The sequence below is a fragment of the Macaca nemestrina genome, chromosome 16 (genome assembly GCF_043159975.1).
Source record: "Macaca nemestrina isolate mMacNem1 chromosome 16, mMacNem.hap1, whole genome shotgun sequence".
NCBI lineage: Eukaryota > Metazoa > Chordata > Mammalia > Primates > Cercopithecidae > Macaca > Macaca nemestrina.
In genome coordinates, this window is record NC_092140.1 from 80560929 (window position 1) to 80579637 (window position 18709).

Consider the following 18709-nt stretch of genomic DNA (forward strand, 5'->3'; position numbering starts at 1 on the left):
ACTTCGTCTGAGCTTGAGAAGCTGGGAGTAAGAGGTTTCATCAGAAACTGATTGTCCACAGAAGTAGGGGTGTTTGTCATGTGCAAAGGGCCTGTGGCAAGTAAAAGAAACCCTGTGTGAGCAGAGAGTAAGAATAGGAGGAGAGAACATGCCACAGAGGTAGGCAGAGCACAGATTGCAGACAGCATAGAAATAATTTTGGGCTTTTCCCGTTAACTTCCTCTAGCTTCTAGGATAAATTTTTTTTAACTTTCGACTTTGAGTTAATTTTAGACTTAGAGAAGAGTTGCAAAAATAGTAGAGAGAGTTCCTGTACACCCTTCACCCAGCTTCCTCTACTGCTAACATCTTACATAATCATAGTATAATTATTCAACCTGAGAAATTAGCATTGGGTACAGTCCTATTAATGAAACCCCAGGCTTTATTCAGATTTCACCAGGTTTTCAACAACATCCTTTATCTGTTTCAGAATCCAATTCAGAATTCCATGTTGAATTTAGTTGTCATGTTTTCCTTAGTCTCCCTCAATTTCCACACACCGAACATGAGATTTTACCCTTTACTAGTTCAGTATGGCCCAACAATAAGGATAATAAACAAGTTATCACACCAAAAAAATTAAAACAATTCTCTATATTGTCTACTTCCTAGTCCTTGTTGTTCTTAAGGTATCATTTATGGCAATTTTTTCCATCTAGGTTGCAATCAAGTTTCACACATCACATTTAGTCATTGTTTCTCTTTAGTTAGCTTTGTTCTACTATGCAGTATGGTAGCCACTAGCCCATGTGGCTATTTAAAATTAAATTTAAATTAATTGAAATTAAGAATTCAGTTCCTCAGTCACACTAACTACATTTCAAGTACTCAATAGCCACATGTAACTCATGGCTACTGTATTGGACAGCACAGATATAGAATATTTTCATCCTCATGGAAAGTTATAGTGGACATCTCTGTCGTAGAATATTTCCCTTCCACCTTACCCCCTGACGCTGACTTTTCATAAAATGAGAACAATTGTGTTTTAGAGCAGGATTTCTCAACTTCAGTACCATGGACTTTGTCGTGGGCGGTGTCCTGTGCACTATAGGATGTTTAGCAGCATCATTAGCTGCCAGAAGCAGCTCCCAGTGGCAACTGAAAATGGCTTCAGACATTTGCAAATGTCCCTTGGGAAGCAAAAATCACCCTTGGGCAAGAACCACTGGTTTAGGTCATTTTGTATTGTTCTCTTTTAGTTAAAGGACTTAGGAAACTAAAAAAGATGGGCATTAGTGTATTCTGTATTGATAGTATAACAGCATGTATTCAATAAAGTTTAATGAATGAGTGAATGGATATTGAGTGTGTGTTGAGGAGTAGATGAAACTGTTTCTACCAGAAGCTCACAGGTGCCTAACCCTGAATTTCCCCCAGGAGCAGTGGTTCAGTATTGACTAATTCAGTGTTCATGGCAACTCTGTAGAACATAACTATAATGAATAACAAAAAACAACTCTATTTGTTTGCTTGTAAACATCAACTGAGTGTGACCTGGGTCTGAGGGACAATTTGGGCGTGTGCAAAGGCATTAGCTCCCTCTCCCTTTCCCTCCTTCGAATGCAGCAGAGGAGGAGTGGGACATGGTGGCTGTGGGCTGGAGCTTTGGCAGTCCGGGCTTGGGTTGGAATCCTGCGTGGCTACATACTGTTCGTGTGTCCCTACCTGTTGCCTAACTTCAGTGTCTTGTGCTTTCATCATTGAAATAGGGGAAATAACTGTCCCTTCTCACAGACTTTCGAGCACAGAATGACATAGTAAACATAAAACATTTAACAGATCTGTGGCACAGAGTAAGTATTCAGTAAGATTCCTTTGGTCACTCCCAGCCAGGCCCTGTTTTTTTTTTTTTTTTTTATTTTTTTGAGATGGAGTTTCACTCTTGTTGCCCACCCAGGCTGGAGTGCAATGGCACAATCTCGGGTCACTGCAACCTCCACCTCCTGGGTTCAAGCAATTCTCCTGCCTCAGCCTCCCAAGTAGCAGGGATTACAAGCATGCACCACCACTCTAGTCTAATTTTGTATTTATAGTAGAGACGGGGTTTCTCCATGTTGGTCAAGCTGGTCTCGAATTTCCGACCTCAGATGATCCACCTGCCTTGGCCTCCCAAAGTGCTGGGATTACAGGCATGAGCCACTGCGCCCGGCCAGGCCTTGTTTATTTTTAAAGCTGTTATTTGGAAATGATCTTCAGAATCTGCAGTGTACGGGTTCTACAGCAACTGCTTTCCCATTCATGATTTCACTAATCCTCCCAATATATGGCAACTAAGATTTGTGTTATGCTGTATGATATTTCAATTACAAAGACATACATGACTGAAACTATGAATGATAAATATCAAACTTGGTTCATGTCAGAACCTAGTGTTGAGGGAGGGGCACTTAGGAGACTTCAACTGACCTGTTTTCTTTCTGAAGCTGGGTGGTGAGCGCACAGGTATTTGTCACATTCGTTTCTATACCTTTTGTTTGTTAGTGTATTTTATTAGAGACATTTCAAAAAGTGGTCTGTGAGTGTTTATTTTAGTAGGTTAAAAAGTGCGCTGGGCGTGGTGGCTCACACCTATAATCCCAGCACTTCAGGAGGCCAAGACGGGCGGATCACTTGAGGTCAGGAGTTTGAGACCAGCCTGGCCAACATGGTGAAACCCCATCTCTACTGAAAATACAAAAATTAGCTGGGCATGGTGGCGCGCCCTGTAGTCCCAGCTACTAGGGAGGCTGAGGCAGGAGAATCGCTTGAACCCAGGAGGGAGAGGTTGCAGTGAATCGAGATCATGCCACTGCACTCCAGCCTGGGCAACAGAGCGAGACTCCTTCTCAAAAAAAAAAAAAAAAAAAAGTATAAAGAGCAAAAATTCCTTCTTTCCCCTTCCCTCCAGAAATAGTCACTGTTGGCTTTTTGGTGGAGATCTAGACAGTGCATATGTGTTTATGTGTATGTTTATATATATGTTCTTAAATAAAATTGAGATCACATTGTACCTACTTGTAACTGGATGTCCACTTCCCATCCTCTTCCATGTACTTTTTTTTTTTTTTTTTTTTTGAGACAGAGTCTCGCTTAGTCGCCCAGGCTGGAGTGCAATGGCGCGATCTCGGCTCACTGCAAGCTCCGCCTCCCGGGTTCACGCCATTCTCCTGCCTCAGCCTCACGGGGTTTCACCGTGTTAGCCAGGATGGTCTCGATCTCCTGACCTCGTGATCCGCCCGCCTCGGCCTCCCAAAGTGCTGGGATTACAGGCGTGAGCCACCGCGCCCGGCCTCTTCCATGTACTTTATGGGCTGTACGGCATTTCACGTTGAGTGCACCACACTTAATCAATTGCCTTTTGATGAACATTTTGGTTGCTACCCCCATTATAAATGTGCTGTAATGAATATCTTTTTATGTCACTGTGTGTACCTGTTAGCACTTCTGTCTGATGGAGTCACAGAAGCAGGATTACTGTTGTACATGTAAGAATTGAAGTCTATCACAAAAATGTCTTCCTATAAATTAGTTCTATCAGTGCTAGACGTAAGTGCCCTCCTCTAGATACTGCACCAGTTCTGGGTCTTCTAAATTTATGACAGGCTGAGTCAAAACAGAGTATCTCACTTTTCTTTTCTTTCATTTCATTTCAATTTCATTTTATTATTTGTCATCAGTTTGTGACAGGATCTTACTCTGTTGCCCAGGCTGGAATGCAGTGGCTTGATGATGGCTTACTGTAGCCTCCACCTTCAAGCGATCCTCCTGCCTTAGCCTCTCAAGTAGCTAGGACTACAGGCACACACCACATTGCCTGGCTAATTGTGTGTGTGTGTGTGTGTGTGTGTGTGTGTGTGTGTGTGTGTGTGAAGATGGGGTCCCACTGTGTTGCCCACGCTGGTCTTGAACTCCTGGGCTCAAGTGATCCTCCCGTCTTGGCCTCCCAAAGTGCTGGGATTACCGGTACAAGCCACTGTACTCAGCCTCACTTTTAAAATATGCATTTCTTTGTTTCTGAGATTGTTTTTCTCTGTTAGTTATCTGCATTTCTTCTTTCCATGAATTACCTATTCCCATCCTTTGTGCATTTTTGTGTTTTTTTCTCATTGATTTATCAAGGGATCTTTATGATGCTGCTTCCTAACATTGTATATATACTGCTTCACAATTTATAAAGCACTTTTCATATGTGTAATATCACTCAATCCAGTTCTGAGTCACATTCTGTGGTCTCAGAACAGTTAGCCTAAAGAGATTACAACCCGCCTTCAGTCTTCCTGCTCATGAGAGGAGTCTGGACTCCCACCCAGATTTCCAGATCCTAAAATGAATGTTCCTTTTGCTACACTGCAGTTTGCAATTTCCATCTTCCAAATCCAGGAGTATTTTGGGAAGGTTTTGTTTTTCCGACATCTGTTCCACAAGAGCAGAGCTCATGAATGGCCGTGATTTGATTCCCCGAGTCTCTGCCAGAGCCTTCCCAGCTGTCGTGAGGTTGAGTATGGCTTTATCATCATGAAACACGTCATCAGAGTCTTTGCATCTTGCATAGGAATTGGAAGTCGGGGGTAGACCAGGATAGGTTTTCAGCACCAGGTGCAGCACTCACCCTCTGGTATGCTTGGCAGAGTTTGTGAAGCGGCTCCGGTACTGCGAATACCTAGGGAAGTATTTCTGTGACTGCTGCCACTCATATGCAGAGTCCTGCATCCCTGCCCGAATCCTGATGATGTGGGACTTCAAGAAGTACTACGTCAGCAATTTCTCCAAACGGCTGCTGGACAGCATATGGAACCAGCCCATTTTCAATTTGCTGAGCATTGGCCAAAGCCTGTATGCGAAAGCCAAGGAGCTGGGCAGAATGAAGGTGAGCCGCAGGCCCAACCCCATCCCTCTCATTGGAAGTGTCCTGTGGCAGGAAATGCACATGACACTAGCTTAGGGAACCCACAGATACATGCTCTAAGAGGCAAATGGATCATAAAGCGAGTGAAGCGGCTGGGTGTGGTGGCTCATGCCCGTAATCCTGGCACTTTGAGAGGCCAAAGTGGGCGGATTGCCTGAGGTCAGGAGTTCGAGGCCAGCCTGGCCAACATGGTGAAATCCCATCTCTACTAGAAATACAAAAAAAAACAAAAAAAAATTAGTCGGGTATAGTAGCACATGCCTGTAATCCCAGCTACTCAGGGAGGCTGAGGCAGGAGAATCACTTGAACCCAGGAGGCAGAGGTTGCAGTGAGCTGAGATTGCACTACTGCACTCCAGCCTGGGTGACAGAGCAAGACCCTGTCTCAAAAAAAAAAAAAAAAAAAGTGAAGCTTACACTTTGAAACCCCTCTCCTGCACAGGCTCTTTCCAGGACCCCACACTGAATCTTATACTTAGTATTATGTTTTTCTTGAAGAAGACCCCAAAGTTCTGTAAGTTTCAGGTTCCACAAAACCTGGATCCATCCAGGACACAATCTGTGGATCAGTGGACTCGGTTATGAAGCCTTGCTGTATAGGCTGTTTGCTTTCAAGGTTTGTTTCATACAAATGCAGCATTTCAAGGTTAGAAATATTTAAATTTGACTAGCACTTTTCCTGTGTCATTTATTACATTTAACTTTCCTTGTGTTTGGTTTCTCCCATTAGGAAATTCAGGAACAGCTCTTCCATATCAAGAAGCTATTGAAGACCTGTAGGTTTGCTGACAGGTACTATTCTCAGCTGGGACAGGCTGCTTTCCCTCCATTCATCTGCTAATCCTATTAGTGCCTCCTGCATCTGGCTCCCCCATTACACAGGGCTTCTTAGCACAGTGATGACCTCATGGCTTTCCTTGGGAAATCAGCCATCTCTTTGAATTACTAAGCCAATGGTGGAAAGCATTAGTCTGTTCTCAAGTAGCTAATAAAGACATACCAGAGACTGGGTAATTTATAAAGGAAGGAGGATTAATTGACTCACAGTTCCACATAGCTGGGGAGGCCTCACAATCATGGTGGAAGGTGAATGAGGAGCAAAAGCACATCTTACATGGTGGCAGGCAAAGAGAGAGCATTTGCAGGGGAACTCTCTGTTATAAAGCCATCAGATAGGTCGGGCACGGTGGCTCATACCTGTAATCCCAGCACTTTGGGAGGCCGAGGTGGGTGGATCACGGGGTCAAGAGATCAAGACCATCCTGGCCAACATGGTGAAACCCCGTCTCTACTAAAATTACAAAAATTAGCTAGGCGTGGTGCCATGCCCCTGTAGTCCCAGCTACTCGGGAGACTGAGGTGGGAGAAATCGCTTGAACCTGGGAGGCAGAGGTTGCAGTGAGTCGAGATCGCACCACTGAACTCCAGCCTAGAGACAGAACGAGACTCCGTCTCAAAACAAAAAGAAGAAAAATCAGATATCGTGAGACTTATTCACTACCATGAGAACAACACAGGAAAGACGTGCCTCATGATGCAGTTACCTCCCACCGGGCTCCTTCCATGACACATGGGAATTATGGGAGCTATAATTCAAAATGAGATTTGGGTGGAGACACAGCCTAACCATATAATGGAGAATTTAACTCATTAAGAATGGTTTAGCTGGAGGATGAAACAACTCTAGCCAGTGACCTTTTTATTATTATTATTGTCATCATTAAATTGTGGTAAATACATATAAAATTTACCATCTTAACCATTTTTAGCATATACTTTGGTGGCTTTAAAGTATTAACATCCTTATGCAATCATCACCACCATCCAGCCCCCAAACTCTTTTTCATCTTGCAAAACTAAAACTCATTTTTAACAACTCCCCAATTCCCTCTTCCTCCTAGCCTAACTCCTGGCAGCCACTATTCTACTTTCTGTCTCCATGATTTTACCCACTCACATGCCTTATATAAGTGGAATCTTACAGTATGTGTCTTTTTGTGACTGGTTTGTTTGACTTAGCATAACGTCCTCAAGGTTCATTCATGTTGTAACGTGTCAGAATTTCCCTCCTTATTAAGGTTGAGTAATATTTCATTGTATGTATATACATTTTTTTTAATCCATCTATTCATCAATGGACACTAGGGTTGCTTCTCCTCGGCTATTGTGAATAAGGGTGGATATGACCATGAGTATACCAGAGGCTTTTTAAAACCCCTTATAGGGAGGCTTGTCTAACCAAGTGGGACCATGGTCTTCAGAAATTCTACTTTTAGAAGTTTATCCTAAGGACATACTGATGGATATAGGCAGAGATTTAAAGTATAGTTTTTTTGTTTGTTTGTTTTTGTTTTTTTTAGACAGTCTCGCTCTGTCGCCCAGTCTAGCGTGCACTGGCACAATCTTGGCTCACTGCAACCTCTGCCTCCCAGGTTCAAGCCATTCTTGTGCCTCAGCCTGCCAAGTAGGTGGGATTACGGACAAGTGCCATCACACCTGGCTAATTTTTGTATTTTCAGTAGAGACAGGATTTCACCATGTTGGGCAGGCTGGTCTTAAACTCCCGACCTCAGGTGAACTGTCTGCCTCAGCCTCCCAAAGTGCTGAAACTACTAGTTTTGTTTTTAAATAAGAAAAGGTATTAAAAGTCTATTAAGAGGTATTATGCTCTCTCCCTGGATGATGGGATCATTGGTACTCCAAACCTCAGTGTCATGCAGTATGCCTATGTAACAAACCTGCATACATACCCCCACATCTAAAATAATAGTTGAAATTATTTTAAAAATCTACTGGCGTTCATAATGGGGTAGTACCTACATTAATACCATGTCCATAGAATAGAATACTATGCAACCAGTAAAGATTTAGGCATGAATTCATTCAGAGAGAGATTTTTAAGTGGAAAAAGCATAGGTTACTCAAGGGAGTTAAGATTATTTATTGTAGTTGGTGAAATCATAGAGTTTTTAAATAAATGGTTTAGCTTAAAAGTGTTTTTTCAGTCTCTAATCTTTAATGATAATGTATTGCTTTTTAATTAAATTTGGGGAGAAGGAGCATGTATTCTTTTTTTTTTTTTTTTTTTTTTTTGAGACGGAGTCTCGCTCTGTTGCCCAGGCTGGAGTGCAGTGGCCGGATCTCAGCTCATTGCAAGCTCCGCCTCCCGGGTTCACGCCATTCTCCTGCCTCAGCCTCCCGAGTAGCTGGGACTACAGGCGCCCGCCACCTCGCCCGGCTAGTTTTTTTTTTTTTGTATGTTTTAATAGAGATGGGGTTTCACTGTGTTAGCCAGGATGGTCTCGATCTCCTGACCTTGTGATCCGCCCGTCTCAGCCTCCCAAACTGCTGGAATTACAGGCTTGAGCCACCGCGCCCGGCCAGGAGCATGTGTTCTATAGTCATTTAGTTTTGAGCCTTTGCTTCATGGCCTTGGCATGGCATTGGTCTCAGGGCCTCAGTTCTTTCATCCACAACATGTAACAATACCTATACTTCCTACCTTGTGCAAAAATTATTGAATATCCATTCTGGACTTCAGATAAAAAAAATTGGTAGATCTGTGTTAAGTCCAGGGGGATGGTCAGCACAAACCAATCATTGCTGGACTGAGTGCTAGACATGTGTCAGCGCACCGTGAGGATACAAACAGAGGCAGCATTTAGCTCAGGAGTGAGGTGGGGTAGAGAGCAAGCAAGGATTCCAGGAGAAAAAGGCTGAGCTTAAGAGTAAGGTGGAGCAAAGAAGAGGGATTGGGGATTCTCCAGGCAGAGGATGCCGCAGGAGTGGGCACCGCAGGCTGGGTGGAGACTTGAAGAGAATTTGGCATTGTAGCATGCCAAGTCCAGTGTAGGCCGTGACTGTTTTGGAAGTGCAGGGAATAGTGCTTCTACTAGCCATTTAGAGAATTCAGGTCGACACCTGCTGGCTTTGGAGAAGATTAAGTTTTGAATGCCCTAGGGACCATGACCACTGGCCGTTGGCTGCGTGAGCCTTAAGCTCAGTGCCTGACTCGTGCATTGGAAGTCAGGCTTGCCGGGTGAGTGAGAATTCTCCCAGCTGAGCCGATAGACCATAAGGCTGATAGACTTGAAATGTAGCTGGAAGAAATAAGGTGGGAATTTTGATTACTTGGTAATCAAAGGGTACTAGGTACACCTTCTTTAAGACTTAACAAACTAATGCTCAGTTTTCTTTTGCTCCATGTGTGCCTGGGCAGGCTGTAAGAGATGTGTGTCTCTGCTTAGTCAGCTTCTTGAAATCAGCTTTCATGGAATTTTAACTTCCTGGCTTCCAAGCAAACTTGCAAAATGTAGAATGCTGGCGAGCATGGCTCACTGTTGTTCTTGGAGCTATTTGTTTTTTAAATTGAGTTAAAAAAAATTAAGCGTGAGTGCCAAGAGAAAACAACTGGCCTCATTCTTCCCCAGTCTCTGTGTGGGTGAGTTTCTGAATTCCTCTTTGTTTCCTCTCTGGCAGTGCATTAAAGGAGTTTGAGCAGGTGCCGGGACACTTGACTGATGAGCTCCACCTGTTCTCCCTTGAGGACCTGGTCAGGATCAAGAAAGGGCTGCTGGCACCCTTACTCAAGGACATTCTGAAAGCTTCCCTTGCACACGTGGCCGGCTGCGAGGTGAGGGTGCACCCGGGGCAGATGCGTTCCCGACGCACAGGGCATGTGCTGGGTGTTCCGCCCTTCATTTCACTCTCACAAACCCTGAGGGAAGTGCCAGTGACCTAGTTAGAGATGGGAAAACTGAGGTCAGAGCCGTGAAGTAGCAGCTGAGATCGCCCTGCTGGTAAGTGGCAGAGCCGGGATGCAAGCCTGGACCAAGGGACTTCATCTAGGTGCCCAGTTCTGCTCAGGGCCCACTCTGCCCTGAAGCACCAAATACAGTCATGTGGAACCAGGATTCAATGGAACGGGAAGCTCTGTGTCTCCAAGGATTGAAGAACTGTAGGGCAGCAATGAGAAATGAAATTAGATCATCGCAGAGTGCATGTTTACAATTAGGCCCTTACCCTGGTACTTTAAAACTGCTTTGATGTGGAATTGGATGAACGTGTATTTTTTTCTTTTTTCTTTTGATTCTGATCCATTCGTTGCTGTAAAACACAACATCCTTTTCTTTCTAGAGGCTGGCATCATAGACATTCAAACACTAATGTTTATAAAGTTCTGTAATAGTGAAAACTCAGCTTCTCCATCAAGAGAAGGTTGTAACTTTTTGATGTCTTCTTTTACAGCTGTGTCAAGGAAAGGGCTTTATTTGTGAATTTTGCCAGAATACGACTGTCATCTTCCCATTTCAGACAGCAACATGTAGAAGATGTTCAGGTATCTTAATAACTTAATAGCATAAGCTTAATAATAGCTTAACTAATTAACTAAACTAGTAACTTAAGCACAAATTTTTTTTTTTTTTTTTTGAGACGGAGTCTGGCTCTGTCGCCCGGGCTAGAGTGCAGTGGCCGGATCTCAGCTCACTGCAAGCTCCGCCCCCCCGGGTTACGCCATTCTCCTGCCTCAGCCTCCCGAGTAGCTAGGACTACAGGCGCCCGCTGCCTCGCCCGGCTAGTTTTTTGTATTTTTTTAGTAGAGACGGGGTTTCACCGTGTTCGCCAGGATGGTCTCGATCTCCCGACCTCGTGATCCGCCCGTCTCGGCCTCCCAAAGTGCTGGGATTACAGGCTTGAGCCACCGCGCCCGGCTAAGCACAAAATTAACTTAAGCTGAATAATAGCTTAATAATTCAAGCACAGTTATTTAAAGTACAGTCATGCTGGTGTGTGCTTGTGTGTTGGATTGGAGATAATGAAGTTTTGGGCACAGAAGGAGGAGTATTTGGGTGGGGCAGGGATAAAGGATAAAGGTTTGGATAGAGGAAATGTTCCCTTTGTTGCCTATGCCCACCTCTCTGTCTTGTAATTAGATCAGTCATGCCCAGTGGTGACGTCTCTGACTGCTTTTGCACCACAGAGGCAGAGCTGAGTAGCTATTGTAGAGACCACGTGACCCATAAGGTCTAAAACATTTGCTATCTGGCTCTTTACAGAAAAGGTTGCCGACCCTTCTACGGTATTAATGCCCGAGAGAATCCCGTGTTCTGTAAACTCTGTTTCATGGGAGAGATCCTGGTAATGCACTCTACCTTCACCCTTGATAGGGGCACATCCTCCTCTCAGGCCACTCCAGTGTTGTCTCCCCAACCCTTTAGGCAGTGTTGCAGGACTGGCTCCCCAGCAAGGAGACTCTGGGGCAGAGATTTGCCAGAAAAAGTTTCATGTTCCTCAACTTAATACCTGTGGCGGCGTGCAGGCAGCAAGACTGGGAGAGGGAGAAGTTGAACAGTGGTGAGGTTGCAGTGGAGCCCTCAGCTCATCTCACGGGCAGCTCTGGAGTTTGGTGGCCTTTCAGCATTGTTCCAAACTGGGGACAAATTGGGGCCAGCCTTCTCACTACATAGTGATCAGTCACTGAATGCAGGCTGGTGCCAGGCACGGGGCATGAGCTTGGACAAAGCAGCTTTCTCGATGTAGGGCCATTTCTAGAGAAACAATGTGGCTTGCCAACAGTTATCAGCCCCCAGCTGTCTTGGCAATTGGGGAAACGCCTGCCTCGGTGCTTGGGCAGATCCAGAGGGCGCTGCGGCGTCCATTATGTCAGGCTCTCTGAGCCTCCTGTTCATGACCGGTTGGAAGAGTCCAACAGGTCTGCTGAAACGTGACCTGCTGAAATGTGAGTTTCAGCCTGGCTGGTTTCTTTTTAGAGACTCTGGGTTCTGGATTCAGACCCCCTCCCTCCCTAGGATGGAGATGAATGTCTGCAGAAATGTGAGAAAACAAGATAGCCTGTTTGCTGACAGCTGTCTTCCTTGCTTGCAGCGTGCAGGGCTTGCTTTCACAAACAGTGCTTCCAGTCCTCCGAGTGCCCCCGGTGTGCGAGGATCACAGCTAGGAGAAAACTTCTGGAAAGTGTGGCCTCTGCAGCAACATGATGCCCCTGAGTATTGTGAAAAAGACTGTTCAACCTGCCTTATGATAACATCGATTTGTGTCCATTATTGGTGACATTGTTTTAGATATCTGGTATTGTATATTAAGGAAAAAGATGGTCTATATTCTCTTTATTGCATATACTTAATGTTTCAAAAGATTGCAGAGTCTGTGATTAAGCACAGGGTTGATAGTGGTTTTGTTTACAAATGTTCTGTTTTGGCTGCTATTGGTTTTTTAAAGAGGTTTTTTATACTTTTGTATTTGAATAGTGATGTTTAACTGATGTTGAGCCAGTGTGTGTGTGTGTGTGTGTGTGTGTGTGTGTGTGTGTACATATGTGAATTGTAACTGACAAGATGAATTACTCAATTTCTCTCCCTCTAATGCTTGTTTGATGAAACTGCTTGGTTCTTTCAGTGAACAAGAATATGACCCCAAATCTGTTTGTCCTGGCTTTTATTTCTTCAAGAAACAGACTTCCACTTAAATGCCATTTTGTGATTGTGTCAATCATCCACATTTTATTTACTCCAGAGTTTGAATAGAGAGTACACATTTCTTCTGCAGCTTTATTTCATGATGAGTTTGAGTTGCTTAGCAGGGCGTGTAGATCCAGTTGAAGTGCAGTTTGAAGCAGCTGCCTCTAGATGGCATTCTTTCAGGTGGCACAAATCAAACCTGTATTTGTCGTCTCTGTTCCACACGCTGTAATGTCAAGGGACGCAGGAGTAGAACTCCATCCCTGCCCTTGAGGATCTTGCTTTATAGATGTAAAACTGAACATACGGTATTTGCAGATTTAAACAAATTGGGGGAAATAATGAACAGTGTAATTCTAGTAATAACATTAAAATCATAGACATCGACTAATAAGGTTAAATGAATCACAAAACCTTTATGAATTTCTTTTTCCTAGTAGTTCTTATATGTTTTCCTGAAACATGTGAGCCTATTCTTTTTTCTTCTTTCTACTTTCTATATACTTTCTCCTACTTGAGAAAGGGGCCTTGAGGCTGGGTCCCTTCATGGTATATCTTTAGACTGAACGGTTTTCAGCCTAGGGCTTGGATGTTATATTCCCTGGGATTCGCATGCCCTGACTAAACCTACCTTGATTTTCTCAGACAGCACAGGCAGGCAATAAAGCATCACAGATTGTCCCCTAACTCCATCCAGCCGTGTGTATGTGTGTGTGTTATTCAATGGGATAGTATTGAGCACATGAAAGAAATGAATGACTTCTGTCAGTCTCTTTTCATTCAGTCTTCTCATTCTGTCAGTGTTTTCTCATCCGTGATGCCTCTGCCAGAACTGTGCTCACATTCATCATTTAAGCCAGATCTTTTTTTTAACTATTATAGAAGGTAGGCACGGCCGGGCACGGTGGCTCAAGCCTGTAATCCCAGCACTTTGGGAGGCCGAGACGGGCGGATCACAAGGTCAGGAGATCAAGACCATCCTGGCTAACACGGTGAAATCCCGTCTCTACTAAAAATACAAAAAAATTAGTCGGGCGTGGTGGCGGGCGCCTGTAGTCCCAGCTACCCGGGAGGCTGAGGCGGGAGAATGGCGGGAACCTTGGAGGCGGAGCTTGCAGAGAGCCGAGATCGCGCCACTGCACTCCAGCCTGGGCGACAGAGCAAAGACTCCGTCTCAAAAAAAAAAAAAAAAAAAAAAAAGAAGGTAGGCACATAGAATAAATAAAACCAGATTTCAAACAATGTTTCATTCTTGCCCATTGCTCATATTCCCTGTTAGGAATCAAGGGTAAGAGGAGTGGTATGTTCACATTCCTTTCTGAGGTAAATGTCTGTATCTCCATTTACAGGCATGGAAACTGAGGCCTAGAGAAGAGAAATAACTTGCCTACGTTCCCACAGGAAGTGCATGATGGAGCTGGGGTTGGCATTCAAGTCCACCTGCCTCCAAAGCCCATGCTTAGCCCCTGCTTCTTTTGTGGCGTCTTTTCGAGACAAAGGAGTAAAAACAACCTTAACTGGTACGTGTTGCTCGAACCTGCGGAACTGGCATTGGGCGGAGCTTTTCTCACCTCAGTGTTGATGTAAGACAGTCGCTGTGGCCCGAGCCTTGCTTGAAGGGCTCTGTGCTCGGGGTTTGTGTGTTTGTAAGGCACGACGAGCCTGTGTGTGTTACGTATCTTTGGTATTAAGGAAGAGTGCACAGCAGTCGCTAGGAAGTGATGCTTTTGATTTTTTATTTTGAGGAAGAATGAGGTCATTTAAATCACTGCAATGTGGGATTTGTCTGAGACTTTGTTCCTCTCCAATGTGGTACCAGAGGCTTCTTCCCAGGGCGACACCTGTTATAGAAGTGATCTTCAGCCCACATGGAGCACCCCGTAGGGAAGTGATGAGTCATGGCATAGATAGCTGTTTAATGGGTCTTCCTGATCATGAGGGTTTTCTGTTCCATTCTTCCTTGGCTGCCGGAAAGAAGACAAATGCCTGGTCAGACCATTCCCCGCTGTGAGGCATCAGCTGCAGTGCTGTGAAGGTCAGCGATTCATTTCCTGCCTCTACACTCTTCACATGGGCAATTCCAGCGGTGTGTCATTTACAGTCATGATTCTCAGCTGCAGAGAGGAAGTTACACCATCTCGAGGCAGAGGCTATAGGATGCGGAGGGGCGAGCCATCCCAAAGACGTCTGGTGTGTTGACCTGGGTGAGAATTCTTGGCCACAGCTTCAGATTAGATCCCAAATATGCCACTTTCTACCTACCTATGGTGACTCTGGGTGCTCTAGTTTGGTTTGACTCCTGCAAACCTCACGCTGAAATTTGGTCCCCAGTGTTGAAGGTGGGTCTAATAAGAGGTGTTTGGGTCATGTGCGGGCAGATCCCTCATGAATAGCTTGGTGGTGTCTTTGTGGTAATGAGTGAGTTCTCACTCTTAGTTCCCGTGAGAGTTGGTTGTTATAAAGAGCCTGGCACCTCCCTGCCCTCTCTTTGCCTCCTCTCTTTCCTTACAGTCTCTGCACACGCAGGCTCCTCTTCCCCTCAGCCACAAATCCTCACCAGAAGCAGATATGGGTGCCTTGCTTGTACAGCCTGCAGAACCATGAGCCAAATTAACCTCTTTTCTTTATAAATCACCCAGCCTCAGGTATTCCTTTACGGCAACACAAATAGACTCAGACACCGGAGAAGCCATTTAAACTATCTAAGCCTCTGTTTGTAAAATGAGGGATATGACTCTCTGCAGTTGAGATGAGGATTAGAAATGAAAATGAAGCACCCACGAAAAGGCCTGGTATAAGCAAGGGCAAATGGTAATAATGAGGTCTAGACAGATTACAAACTGAGTCATACCCCTTCTTTTCTGTATCTCAGGGTCAGTTACTCCCTGGGTCTCAGTTTATACTCTGTAATACAAGGATTAGAACAATAGCTACTGTTGTGGGTTGAATTGTGTCCTGTGAAAGAATACGTTAAAGGCCTAATTCCAGATGTCTGTGCTGTGTCCTGTTGGGATGAGGGTCTTTGCAGATGTGGTTAAGTTAGGATGAGGACATAGTGCATTAGGATGAGTTTGGATCTAGTGACTGGTGTCCTTATAAGAAAAGGGAAGTTGAGAGAAGAGAGAAGATGGAGGGAAGAACAAAAGCAGAGGTTGGGGTGATGCATCTACAAGCCAAGGAGCACCAAGGATTGCTGGTGGCCACCAGAAGCCGGAGATAGGCAGGGGGCAGATTCTTCCTCAGAGCCTTAAAAAAAAAAAAAAAAAAAAACCAACGTGGCTGACCCCTTGATTTCAAACTTCTGGCACTGAGAATTATGAGAGAATAAATTCCTGGTTTTTTTTTTTTTTTTTTTGAGGTGGAGTCTTGCTCTGTCACCCAGTCTGGAGTGCAGTGGTACGATCTCGGCTCACTGCAACCTTCGCCACCTGGGTTCAAGTGATTCTCCTGTCTCAGCCTCCTGGGTAGCTGGAATTGCAGGCGCACGCCACCACACCTGAATAATTTTTGTATTTTTAGTAGAGACGGGTTTTCACCATGTTGGCCAGGCTGGTCTCAAACTCCTGACCTCAGGTGATCTGCCTGCCCCGGCTTCTGAAAGTGCTGGGATTACAGGCCTGAGCCACTGCACTTGGCTCTGTTGTTTTAAACCACCCAGAGTGTGGTCATTTGTCTGAGACTTCAGAATTCAAACTGCTGGAAGGAGCATGGTAGACATGTTGGGAAGGGGTTTGACACTGAGTTTCTGCTCCCAGGTCTGAGCCTGCATGGCTGGCTTAGCCACTGTCAAACGCCACCTGCAGGAAGCCTTCCTGAGCTAATCCCCAAAGGAGGGTGAAGTGTGTCATTTGTCAACCTCCTTTACAAGCGTGCTTCCTTAAAACAAGCATTTAAGGATCTCTGTCTTTAAATAATTTCTCAACTGGTATGGGAAGGAAAACCGTAGTTCCCCTTTTTCACTTCACTAGAAACTAAAACAATACTTTTATGAGTAATGCTGAGGTAGCAGGCTGTAGGCACAATTGGGAAGCTTCAGCGCAAACATGAGAAAATGAGAACCTCTGCATCCTTGCACGTCTGGGCAGCTCTCCGAGCCAAGAGGACTAAGGATTGAAGAGCTTAACCACATAGGTTAAGCAAATTGTGTATTTTTCCTTGCACTTTTTTTTTTTTTTTTTTTTGAGACAGGGTCTCGCTCTGTCTCTCTGGCTGGAGTGCAGTTGGCGTGATCTTGGCTCACTGCAACCTCTGCCACCCAGTTCAAACGATTTTCCAGCCTCAGCTTCCCTAGTAGCTGGGACCACAGGCATGTGGCACCACGCCCAGCTAATTTTTTTCTGTTTTTGGTAGAGATGGAGTTTCGCCATGTTGGCCAGGCTGGTCTCAATCTCCTGACCTCGAGTGATCTGCCCGCCTCGGCCTCCCAAAGTGCTTGGATTACCGGCATGAGCCAGTGCGCCCAGCCCTTCCTTGCACATTTTGTGGCCTTTACCTGTGCTTCCAGCCTTCTGTCTCCCCAGAGCTGCCCCCTCTTTTTTTGTCTTGCCATGTTCCTGCCTCCATGGTCTTGTTCTTGCATCCCTTGCCTGGGATCAGGACTGCCCCTTCATCCTGAGAAAGAGGCCCTGCTCTGGCCTTCCTCGGGCTACGTACATCCCCACTGGTGAGGAGACAAAGGGCAAGGGCACTCAAAGCCCCCAGCCCTCCTGTTAGATCATGTACCTGGAGCCCCAGACAGAATCCCCTGCCCTGTCATCTCAAATCCACTTTTAGGGCTGCTCAGGTCTTTCCCCTGGTCCAGCCTCCGGAAAGTGAACTGCGCTGCTAAGACCAAGAGGCAGCTGTTTGTGGGACAGAGCCAAAGTGGGAAGAGACAGGGGCAGGGGTTGGCCCGATGCTAGCTATACCTGAGCCACCATGCTCCAGAGCAGAGCACTGAGGAGTCAAAGATTTCAAAACTCAAACCTGCTTTCTCGGGTCCTGATGAAGGAATATTCACCATGGCAGGAGGATAAAACATATTTCAGATTTTAAATACTTGGATACATGGCACGTGGACCTGTATGTGTACTCTTGCATAGGCTCTGCAGATGGGAGTGGTGGGCCCCTCCCCTTTCCATCTCCCTCCCGATCTTGCTCGTCCTTCAGGGTACTGCACATGCACACACATGCTCCCTTCGCCTTAAACTCTGATATCTGCATTTACCTCATTATTCCACTGGGAACAGCTCTCAGAACTTTTGGCAACCTTTGATCCTTTCTATCTGCCCTTGAAAGTCTCTTGGAGACTATGAGAGAGACTTGATTCTCCCTTTGCTCCTGCAGCCCCCGAAGGTCCACGTTCCTGAGGGTCCTACCCAGCTCCCTGTGATTGTTTGAAATAGAACTACTCAGGAGTGTGGCTCCTGCATTGGACTTCGCACAAGCAAGAGTAAACCTTTATTGTGTTCAGTTCCTGAGATTCTGTGGGGCTGGCTCCTGCAGTGTGACCTAACCTACTCTGGCTAATATAAGATGTCCTGATGCCTGTTGTCCAGGGGATGAGTACTGAGGGAACAGGCTTGTCACTGTCCTAGTCTGTTTGGGCTGCTACAATAAAATACCTCACACTAGGTGGATAATAAACAACAGAAACTTACTGCTCACAGTCCTGGAAGCTAGGAAGTCCAAGATCAAGACAACAGCAGATGTGATATCTATTGAGGGACCACGTCCTGGTTCATAGATGGCACCATCTCACTGTAACCTTACATGGTAGAAAGGAGAGGGAGCAGGCCGGACGTGGTGGCTCACGCTTGTAATCCCAGCACTTTGGGAGGCCGAGGCAGGCGGATCACGAGGTCAGGAGATCGAGACCATGCTGGCCTACATGGTGAAACCCTATGTCTACTAAAACTACAAAAAATTAGCTAGGCATGGTGGTGTGTGCCTGTAGTCCCAGCTACTCGGGAGGCTGAGGCAGAAAAATCTCTTGAACTGGGGAGTCAGAGGTTGCGGTGAGCCAAAATCACGCCACTGCATTTCAGCCTGGCAACAGAGCGAGACTTGGTTCCCGGCCCCCTGCCCCCCCCAAAAAAAGAGAACTTCCTGGGGTCTCTTTTTATAAGGGCATTAATTCCCTTTATGAGGGTCCCACCATCATGAACTAATCGCCACCTGAAGACCCCACCTCCTAATACTGTCACAATTGGGGGTTAGGTCTTCAACACATGACTTTTGAGGAGATATAAATATTCAGTCCATAATGCTCATGCAGACATCAAAAACTATTCTATTCCTCTGAGTTATCCATATTATCTAG

At 45.4% G+C, this 18709-nt stretch overlaps 1 protein-coding gene across 10 annotated transcripts in view; it reads left to right on the top strand.

The window, feature by feature from the left end:
• The window catches only part of LOC105490669 (rubicon like autophagy enhancer), a 113941-nt gene that overhangs the window by 32017 nt on the left and 63215 nt on the right, over positions 1–18709 (top strand). For 5 of the 10 annotated variants that reach the window (XM_011756525.3, XM_011756526.2, XM_011756524.2 and 2 more), the window contains exons 10-15: positions 4653–4891; positions 5661–5722; positions 9410–9563; positions 10178–10268; positions 10987–11068; positions 11816–13281. In XM_011756525.3, the coding sequence (XP_011754827.2) occupies positions 4653–4891; positions 5661–5722; positions 9410–9563; positions 10178–10268; positions 10987–11068; positions 11816–11888 (701 nt within the window). In that variant the 3' untranslated portion in view covers positions 11889–13281. Of the gene's footprint in view, positions 1–4652; positions 4892–5660; positions 5723–9409; positions 9564–10177; positions 10269–10986; positions 11069–11815; positions 13282–13757; positions 13929–18709 lie in introns of those variants that run through there. The other 5 variants (XR_003020103.2, XR_011614806.1, XM_071081338.1 and 2 more) reach the window with 4 other exon arrangements.